The 10,989-nt window shown below is 38.2% G+C and overlaps 1 protein-coding gene across 2 annotated transcripts in view; it reads left to right on the forward strand.

The window, feature by feature from the left end:
• LOC119787877 (guanine nucleotide-binding protein G(olf) subunit alpha) overlaps positions 1 to 10,989 on the forward strand; it is a 97,544-nt gene extending 86,555 nt beyond the window's left edge. For both annotated transcript variants that reach the window (XM_038291924.1, XM_038291925.1), the window contains exons 6-12: positions 2,648 to 2,702; positions 2,787 to 2,860; positions 4,142 to 4,200; positions 4,284 to 4,404; positions 5,118 to 5,248; positions 5,334 to 5,401; positions 8,693 to 10,989. In XM_038291924.1, the coding sequence (XP_038147852.1) occupies positions 2,648 to 2,702; positions 2,787 to 2,860; positions 4,142 to 4,200; positions 4,284 to 4,404; positions 5,118 to 5,248; positions 5,334 to 5,401; positions 8,693 to 8,839 (655 nt within the window). In that variant the 3' untranslated portion in view covers positions 8,840 to 10,989. The remainder of the gene's footprint in view (positions 1 to 2,647; positions 2,703 to 2,786; positions 2,861 to 4,141; positions 4,201 to 4,283; positions 4,405 to 5,117; positions 5,249 to 5,333; positions 5,402 to 8,692) is intronic.

Here is a 10,989-nt window from a genome sequence, read left to right on the forward strand (position 1 = left end):
GCGCCTGTCTGACTGGTGACATACTGAAACTGCAGATGGGTTGGTTAGAGAATCAAAGATGGTGAGGAGATGACCCCGTTTGGGCCACATCTGGGTCAGCCTTACTGGAGAAGACACCAGAATCAGCTGAATGCAGTTTCATTTCCGAAATCATGTCTCTGACCTACCCGTATCTCCTTTAAGTTGATGGAAAAATTGTCTTTTCATCTGTTACTCTGAGGTTTTTGCCTTTTGCACTGTTCACTATTATTTTATTTTGACTTAAGGACATAGCTGTTTATCTCTAATGTCATTTAACATCATCCTAAGATTCCAAAATCTAAACTGACCTTTTTATTAAGTCGATCCGTCCATAAAAGGAAGGAAGTTCGTTATATATTGTTGATAAAATAATGGGAATATTTTCTTAATATATGGCGATTCTGCACTTTAAGCCTAAAACTGATTACCTTCAATAGATTAAGAATAACAGGTAAACTCTGTTCAGTGATTTTTATGTGTTTTTAGGTACATTTGGTTCTTTTATCTTTTCTTGACCTCTTCTTTCTAAAGGGCATAGAGACTCTAATTTAAATATATGTAAAGGTTGTTAGATTTAAACAGTGCCTTCATACCCTGTTTATATCGGAAGGTACAATTTCAAATTTAGGAGAACTTTGGATTTTTTCTGCTTTTACAAAAAAAAAAAAAAAAATCTAAAAAATGCAATAGGTCTGGTATTCAGCCCCCTTATGTCTCATACCCTAAAATAAATAAAATGTGTTGCCTGTTAATTGCTAAACCGAAAACACTTATGTGTAATTTAATCTGAGTATCAATCCAGCGGTTCTGTAAGGGTCTCAGATGTTTATTAGAAAACATTAGTTAACTTGTAGACCAAGGAACCCAGCAGTCAGGTCAGGGAGAAACTTGTAGAGAAGTTTAGAGCACGGTTAGGCTAGAAAACAGTATAGCAAGTTTTAAACATCTTAAAGAGCCTAGTTCTGTTCACCTTTTCTGAGATAAGTAAACCTATTGTGCCAAGACAAGACCCTCCACGTAAACCTAAACGGGCAAGGAGATCAATATGAGATCAACCCAGATGAATATGACTCCAGTCTTTTGTTGAGTTATAAGAATTTGCATTTTATAGTTTACTACAAGCCAGTCAGGACACTGCAAAAACCAGGATACAGTGCTTTGTGCAGATGAGACCAGAATTGATCTTTTCTTAGACTAATTACCAGTGGACATCTTGGTAAATGCACCTTTTCTACTGTGAAAAATGCTGGTGGCCGCGTCATGCTGTGGGGATGCTGTACTTCTGTTGGGACAGGGAAGCTGCAGGTAAACCTGTTAGGTCAGAGAAATGCCCCAGTCAAACCTCAGGCCTAAATCTGATAACAGAATCTGTAGTAGGATGTTAGTGTGTAGACTCCCTGGCCAAATCTTCATGACTGAAAACACATGCATTTTGCAGAAGACTGTTCTACAGATCATTTAACTAGGTAAAAAATGTATACCACACTAAAATAATTTTTATTTCTAATTTCTTAAGAGCTGAAACAATTTTTCGGATAAAATTTAAATTAGGACTGAAACAATTAATAAGATTTATCGGGATTAATCGATTATTTCAATGATTGCCAACTAATTCAGTAATTATTTAATTGTTAACAAGTGTAAAGACTGTAAAACAAGCCTTTGGCTAACAGTGCGACCCACTTAGAGAAGTAATTATATAAAAAAAAGAAAAATATGTAAACATTTTGCATTTAAGATAAAAAAAAAAAAACCTTTTCGTCTGTCAATATGCTCTATCCAGACCTCCTCTAGTTGAAAAGTTTTAGTTTCACCGGGTTTAATTTCGTAAAAAACCTTAGGCTATCTGATTATAAATCAATTAATAAAAATACATTCTTGACAGATTAATTGTTTTGCAAAGCAATAGTTAATTGCAGGCCTAAATTACTTTTATAATTTGTGAATTCTTTTCATTTCACTTTGATTGTGATCTACTTTGTGTCGGTCTATCACATTAAGCCCTGTACAATACAGGAAATAGTTTAGGCTGTAGTAAGTCAAAGTATAAAAAGTATAATGGGTATGAATCATTTTGCAAGAGGCTGTCTCTGTGTAAGGGTATCTTGGAGCCCCATGTTGGAAGTCTTTTCTCTGGGTGATCCAGGTCATCCAGAGGCCTGTGCGGCTGTGTGTTCCGGGCCGTGGTTGTCCCGAGCTCGCCCGCTGTGCTGCTCAGATGCCCAGCTGCTGCTGCTTCCTCCTCTGCTGCTGCACATGCTCTCTCTGTTGTTAAAGAGAAGGCAGCAGCAAGCTGTCTAACCTCCACAATAACCGCCTTATGCAATCACTCTGGCTAGAGACAGACCAAAATAGCCCAGACTGAGCATGTCTGCCCTCTAGTGGCTTGCAGCTGCAACAACAGCGGCCTCCCCAGGCCTCTGCAGGGAGTCAGAGAGGCTGCTCCCTTTGGAATAAGAATAGCAATCCTGGAAATGAGCTAAAATATATCTGCTTTTTTTTCTCTCTTTTATTTGTTTATGAAAAATTTGTGTTTGGAACTCATGTGTGACTTGTTTTTCTCTATTCATCAAGTTCTGTTTTGCAGAATGAATACAAAATTTATGTTTTTTCTGCTTTTTTTCAGTTTCCTGGACAGAATTGACTCTGTAAGACAAAGTGACTACACGCCAACAGACCAGGTCAGTTAACCTGCTGACCTGCTCAAATAACAGGCTCTTTTTTTTTCTGCACAACTGATCCTTCATTTTTGTCTCTGATTGCAGGATCTTCTACGCTGCAGAGTGTTAACTTCAGGGATTTTTGAGACGAGGTTTCAAGTAGACAAAGTCAACTTTCAGTAAGTCGTGCTGGGCGGGGGGGGGTTAGAAGAAGAGACTAATATATATTTGAAAGAGGCAAACATAATGAACAACCAAAAGCATCTTGAAGTTATCATAATTTTGTGGTTCCAGCTTATTTCTGCCACTTTTATAAGCCAAATATTTCTGTCCTGCTAAAAGGATGCATTGTTCTTCTTATTTCCACATCCGCGCTTACGTTCTCTGTTATGCAGCAGCTTTCCAGATCTTCGTCACCCAGTTTTAAAAACGGAGGCTCTCGAGGCGTTTTCCAGTAATCTGCTTCTTTTAGAAGTGTTTGACCCGGTCCCGTTTTGGCACTACCATAGAAGGATAATCACAGATCGGAATGCCCTCCTGGGCGTCAACACTATATTTACCTTATCCTTGTGATTTAAGGCCTGAAATGTCATAAGTTTGTTCCTTCCAACATCATTTTGTATGTTGAAAGGGATAAAAGGGAATACAAAAATGGACCCCGACCTGCCGGAAGCTGAGCGACTGTAATGTAATCCTGTATGATTATTATTTCTTTTTGAGCAGCATGATGGTTGTAAGACCAGCTGATAGCCTAAACACTGGATCCTGTCAGATAATGTCTACTTTACATGGCAAGATAATTGTTACAAAAACAAAATATACAACTCACCATTGTAGAAAGCAGAGACCTTAACTCATTAAAGCAACGCCTTTCCATGTTGCAATGTTTTTATTTGTTTTTTTATGCCAAAATTAGTCCACAAAGAATCAAAAATGTGGTTTAGGTAGTAAATGTATATATTTGTTGAACTCATTCAGGCTGTTCTTTGTAAAGCAAGGCTAGGAAATGACAGTATAAGAACAAATGTCCCATTGTATAAATCTTCCATCAGTTACCCATCCATCCTTTTATCCATCCTTTTCAACTTTCCATACAGCCATCATACTTTTTATTCCATCATTAAAATACATTTTATCTATTCTTCCATTTTTTGTCCATCACTCCTTTTTTTTAATATTCATTTTTGTCCATCCATCTTGTCATCCGCCCTCCAATGCATTTATCTGTGGGTTTGTCCGTCTGTCATTCATACCTCCATTTATTCATCCTTCCCTCCTTCCTCTAAAATATTTGCACTTAGTTCAACTTTAGCCTCAGGGTTTGTATATCATTTTAATTTTAAAGAGTTGTACTAATCCTCATATATTGTTTGTTGTTGTTTCTTTTTTAAAGTCAGTTATTGAATGTTTCAAAGGTGTTTTATCCCAGAGCCTGACCCATGTTTTGATTTGGTCCACAGCATGTTCGATGTTGGCGGTCAGAGAGATGAAAGGAGAAAATGGATTCAGTGCTTTAACGGTGAGACAGTCCCACCATCTGTTAAAATATTAATTCTACTTTACTGCAACATTTTTGCTGACTGTGAATCTCTGTCCTTCCAGACGTCACTGCTATCATCTTTGTGGTGGCCAGCAGCAGCTACAACATGGTAATAAGGGAAGACAATAACACCAACAGACTACGGGAAGCACTGGACCTCTTCCGCAGTATTTGGAACAACAGGTGAGACGGAAATCTGTGTCTCCTCTGCCTGATATCCCCGTTACTGTAATCCGTTACACACAGTTGTGGTTTTTTTGGTTTATAATAACATTACAGACATGTTTCACTTCTAAACAGCCACATTTTATAGATCTACCCACAGCAGTGATGGAAGTTCTTCCTCTACTTTTGTAATGACATCGCCAAATCTGTAGAAAAATATCTCTAACTTTAAAAGATACTATCAAAGTGAGCGCTGTGGCTGCCTAACAAATGTATATTGACTAAATGAAAACAGCTGTGAGATAAAGCAATATGAAATATAGTTGGCTTTGAGAAAGTATTGTCATGAGTTCCTTTATTTGTCATTTTAAACTCATCTGAATAATTCATGCAACCTTGAATAGCTGAAAACTATGAATCTTTGGGAAAAAAAGACAACTTCTCATTATTTTATAATTATATACTGTAGGAGACGTGATTTAATTTCTGAAGAACATCCATTTTATTTCTGTTTTGAGGTTTTAGAATTAAGAAAAACATCAAAGTTTTTGCAAAAACAGGATAGATGCATTTTTCTTTTATAGAATGTTTAGTAAAGCTTTTTTTTTTTTTTTTCTCTAACCTAATTAAAAGAAGAATCTGATTGATGAATTGATTGCTGGTATTTTTATTCTCCTTTTTCTGTGGAAATTCAGTGAGAAAAATAAAAGCTGCTGTTGTTTGTTTTTCAGGTGGTTACGTACTATATCGGTCATTTTATTCCTGAACAAGCAGGACATGCTGGCTGAGAAAGTATTAGCTGGAAAATCCAAAATTGAGGAATATTTTCCCGAATACGCCCGCTACACCATACCAAATGAAGGTCTGCGGCCCGCCACGCTCACTCATGATGCCAATAAACGTTTAGCCTCGCTTGTTTTTAAAAGGAACCTCTGTTGTTCTTTCAGCAACTCCTGAACCAGGCGAAGACCCGAGAGTGACGCGAGCCAAATTCTTCATCCGCGACGAGTTCCTTGTAAGTGCGACACCTGCATGTGAACATGCCAAATTTAACCCCCTAACGACCCCCAGGGTGCCTTATTCCCAGAGAAATTGCTTTTCTCTGATCTCTCTCTGTAAATAAATCTGTAATGTAGATGTTGACAGAGTTTCCATGGTTCCAGCTAATCACTGAGACCCAGATAGCATCATTATCTGTATTGTTTGTTTAGTTTTATTTTTTCTAAGAACCTTACTGGGAAGATTGGGCATTTATTTATGAAAGACTGTTTCTATTTTTGATTTTTGCAAAGCAGGGTTTCCATTTTGTCCCTTTGTGGTTTGTTCAATGCCTCAGTGATTTTCTTTCATATTAGAATAAGACGACTGCAGCTTAATGATGACTAACCCTGCTTTAAAAATGCTTGTTTGGTCAGTGCCTGACTCATATTAACCATGTTCCTGGTGACTATAGCTAAATTTAGACACACGCAGATCTAAAAAAAGAATATCAAGATTTGTTTTGGTCACAATTACAGGTGCTGGTCATAAAATTAGAATATCATGAAAAAGTAGATTGATTTCAGTAATTCCATTTAAAAAGTGAAACTTGTATATTATATTCATACATTACATACAAACTCATATATTTCAGATGTTTATTTTGTTTAATTTTGATGATTACAAATGACAACAAATGAAAATCTCAAATTCATCATATCAGAAAATTAGAATATTGTGAAAAGGTTCAAAATTGATGGCCCCTGGTGCCACACTCTAATCAGCTAATTAACTCAAACCACCTGCAAAAGCCTTTAAATGGTCTTTCAGTCTAGTTCTATAGGCTACACAATCATGGGGAAGACTGCTGACTTGACAGTTGTCCAAAAGACGACCATCGACACCTTGCACAAGGAGGGCAAGACACAAAAGGTCATCGCTAAAGAGGCTGGCTGTTCACAGAGCTCAGTGTCCAAGCACATTAATAGAGAGGCGAAGGGAAGGAAAAGATGTGGTCGAAAAAAGTGTACAAGCAAGAGAGATAACCGCACCCTGGAGAGGATTGTGAAACAAAACCCATTCAAAAATGTGGGGGAGATTCACAAAGAGTGGACTGCAGCTGGAGTGAGTGCTTCAAGAACCACCACACACAGACGTATGAAAGACATGGGTTTCTGCTGTCGCATTCCTTGTGTCAAGCCACTCTTGAACCACAGACAGCGTCAGAAGCGTCTTGCCTGGGCTAAAGAGAAACAGGACTGGACTGCTGGTGAGTGGTCCAAAGTCATGTTCTCTGATGAAAGTAAATTTTGCATTTCCTTTGGAAATCAAGGTCCCAGAGTCTGGAGGAAAAGAAGAGAGGCACTTCATCCACGTTGCTTGAAGTCCAGTGTAAAGTTTCCACAGTCAGTGATGGTTTGGGGTGCCATGTCATCTGCTGGTGTTGGTCCATTGTGTTTTCTGAGGTCCAGGGTCAACGCAGCCACATACCAGGAAGTTTTAGAGCACTTCATGCTTCCTGCAGCTGACCAACTTTTTGGAGATGCAGATTTCATTTTCCAACAGGACTTGGCACCTGCACACAGTGCCAAAGCTACCAGTACCTGGTTGAAGGACCATGGTATCCCTGTTCTTAATTGGCCAGCAAACTCTCCTGACCTTAACCCCATAGAAAATCTATGGGGTATTGTGAAGAAGAAGATGCAATACACCAGACCCAACAATTCAGAAGAGCTAAAAGCCACTATTAGAGCAACCTGGGCTATCATAACACCTGAGCAGTGCCACAGACTGATCGACTCCATGCCACGCCGCATTGCTGCAGTAATACAGGCCAAAGGAGGCCCAACTAAATACTGAGTGCTGTACATGCTCATACTTTTCATGTTCATACTTTTCAGTTGGCCAACATTTCTATAAATCCTTTGTTTTTATTGGTCTTCAGTAATATTCTAATTTTCTGATATGATGAATTTGAGATTTTCATTTGTTGTCATTTGTAATCATCAAAATTAAACAAAATAAACATCTGAAATATATGAGTTTGTATGTAATGTATGAATATAATATACAAGTTTCACTTTTTAAATGGAATTACTGAAATCAATCTACTTTTTCATGATATTCTAATTTTATGACCAGCACCTGTAAATTCAATCTTTGGAGAATCCGATTGTTAGAATGAAAGAAAAGTTTGGATTTTCATTGATTTAAAGGACTTTGCAAAATTTTCACTTTCCTCTCTGAAGATTTCCCATGTTTTGTTACAGTCCTATAGTTCTTCCTTAAATTCCTTATATTTTGGGATATCTTTCAACCAGAGTGAACTTTTTGCCCAATTGTTTTAGTCTATAAGGTCATTCTTAGATTTGAGGATACCTCTAATTAAAACCACAGGTTTTCTTAGAGTATTCATGTCTAAGCTTTGACTGCACCGTTCTTACACATAAATATATTCTGACTTTTCATTATCAACCACCCCTTCACTTTATAACCCCTCCGACACACACACGTCACACTATCCTTGTGGGGACCTTCCATTGACTTCCATTCATTTTCCACTAATTTCTATGGCCTAACCGGGACCCTTGCCCTATCCCTAACCCTTACTAACACATACCTAATCCTAAACTCAATTCAACCCTTAGTTCTAAACCTTATACCCACCCTAAGAACAGAACTTCTCCTCATGGGGATCAGTCGTTAGTCCCCACAAGTACCTATAAGTCCCCAAAATGTAGCATGACCCTTGGGAAGTTGTCCCCACCAGGTAACAAAGACATGGACACACACACACACACCCAAGTTTGTATTTTCATCCTTTTTGAGACTTTACATTGACTTACATTCATTTTAGTTACTGCATTTAAGCCTAACCCTAACCATTATCAGTATATTCCTAATCCTAGCATTAACCTATAGTTAATTCACACCCTAACCCTAAAAAATGTCAATCTTCCGCATTAGGACCAGGTGTTGGTCCCCATAAGGCCTGTTGGTCCTTAGAAGGTCAGCAAATATACCAAAAACGGCCCTAAATGGGTAACATATACAAGTATGCAAACATATTTTTCTGGCAAAATATGTTTTGAACCTCAGTAGCTGCTGCTGTAGGCATTTCTCTCTTGGTCTTTATAATGTTGAATGATAGATTTTTAGGATTTATTATCAAAGGGTTCATATTTTAGTCATACTCTGTTGTCTGTTAATTATATTACTAAATATAACAGTAAAAACTACTTTATAAATCTGAGGGTTTTTTATTCTGAAAATCCTTTTTCAGAATACTTTCAGAATAAAGACTTTTTCTTCTTGCCTCCATCCTCAGCGGATCAGCACTGCGAGCGGCGACGGCAGACACTACTGCTACCCGCACTTCACCTGCGCCGTGGACACGGAGAACATCCGGCGGGTCTTCAACGACTGCCGGGACATCATCCAGAGAATGCACCTGCGGCAGTACGAACTCTTGTGATGGACAGCAGAGACACGCCCCTCTCTCTCTGTTGGCCCCTCTGTGTTTCCTCTCTGCCATTCTGCATTCTTGATGAACTCTTTCTACCCCTCCTCCCAAAGCCCACAAACATCACCCCTCCTGTCGAGGAATATGAAGTACTACTGAAGTGTGTCAAATCCTCTTCCACGTTTCAACATTTTTTTTTGGCTTTTTCTAATTTAATTTCTTTCTTGATTTCTCCCCTTTAATCCGATGTTGTTGGAAGTTTGGGGAACAACGTTGTACCTTGCTGCTTCTTGAGTATTTTACTTTGGATCTTTCCTTTTTGAATGCCTTCATTTTTTTTGTCATTCCACTAAGCCTCGGGCTACCTCCTGATTTATTATTTTTTTATTTTTGCCCCGCTTACTGTATTTTTTTTCAAAACCATTTTTGGACCTTCTTTGGTGGGTGTGGAAACATAAAGAAAAGAAAAAAAAAAAAAAACACTGACAGGACCTCAGTGTAGAGGCAGGAATGAACCACCGCCATAACTTCAGCGCCTCCTCCTTCGGCCTCCTTCTTTGCTTCGCCCTGAAGACGAGAGGACGGAGAGGAGTCAATTCAAGTTCTTTTTGTTGTTGTTTATTTGATTTCTAAAGAGGAAAAACACACACAATGTAGCATCATAATATTTATTGCCCGCCCTGTCACAACTTTGGCTCGCCGAGCCGCAGGGCGGGACAAAGCAGCCGAGAGACATGTGGAGCGAGAGATGAGATAAATGGGGGGGAAACGGAGGCAGGAAATAAAGCGATAGCGACTGAGCTCTCTGCACCTTAGCCCTGCTGCCTCCACGGACTCAAACCGGCGTCCTTCTCTTGTTTTAGTTTTTTTGTTTTGTTTTTTTCCACCCTTTCTAGCTTAGAGATACTGAACGGGAGGAGGGCGGGAGGGGAAACAAAAATGTATTTGTTGTTTTTTTTTTGTTAACTTGTACACTGTGCAAGGTTGAATTATCCTGTACAGACTGTAAAATGTAATATTATTTTGTACAACTTAATTGAAAGAAAAACAAATCTACTTGTAGATCTTTGTGCCTTGATTATGGCTGTACCTGTAAATGAGCTCAGATGTAAGTATGTTTTCGACTGCGCTGTACAGCTTGATGTCAAAAACTCTATCGGCAGCGAAGAGACTGCAGGTAGGGGACTTTCTCTGTAGAGTTTAGTTTTTCTGGTTTATAAAAAGAAAGGAAATGCTGTTTAGTAAAAAAAAATGGGGGGAGGGGGAGAAAAAATAGGGACAAAAAAAATCCTGAAAACCTGTATACATTATGCAAATTAACCACTTACCTGCAGTGAAGACCAGATGTTGCAGCGCCATGCCTTTTTTTTTGTTTTGTTTTTCTTTTATGTTGTTTTAGTTTTCTTTTTTTTTTCTCCTTATATAAATATATAAATATATATATTTTTTGAATTTCACAGCTTTAAAGAAATATTGGAAAATCCATTGAAAGTGTCCAAATTGCGACCTGGTGTTGTTTTAATAGGAACCAACTTACTTTTCTGTTTCTTTTGTTTAATTTTTTTTAAAATCAAATTTCCTTTTTTTTTCAGATGAAGTGTGTGAGATCTGTTTTGATGTGCGTGCCTGTGCGCATGTGTACATAAGACAAACATAGACTCACAGACGCATCGTGTGCGTATGCGAGGGCGAGTGCGTGTCGTGCGTGTAAAATTTTATAAATGTATGTACATGTAAATTTATAGGTCTATATAAATATATATGTACAATTATACATGTTTAATTATGTGTGTGCCTAGGTGTACATACCTATGTATGTATACGGTAAATATGTATACATACACACATAGGAAAGCATGTTTAGGATGGAGATGAATAAATGAGAGCGTGCAATATTAGTAATTCTTTGGTCCTTTGGAGCCATACTTTAATGGCACAGGCACTATGAATGTGTGAGCAGCACCCAACAAGACGAGCTCTTTTCCTTGTACAAACAGCATCAGCCTTTTTTTCTTCTGATACAGTACACGTCTATCCCCGAAAGAGAGTGAACTGACTGGAGGTGCGAAAAAGCCTTGTTTGGGCCTTGGGAGGATGATTTAAATGACGTTTTTATTTTCTTTAAATAAAGAGGCACATTAGAGGACTTTGCTTTATTTCCA

This window comes from Cyprinodon tularosa, unplaced genomic scaffold (assembly GCF_016077235.1).
Source record: "Cyprinodon tularosa strain WSP-4 unplaced genomic scaffold, ASM1607723v1 ctg304, whole genome shotgun sequence".
In the NCBI taxonomy this organism is placed as follows: domain Eukaryota; kingdom Metazoa; phylum Chordata; class Actinopteri; order Cyprinodontiformes; family Cyprinodontidae; genus Cyprinodon; species Cyprinodon tularosa.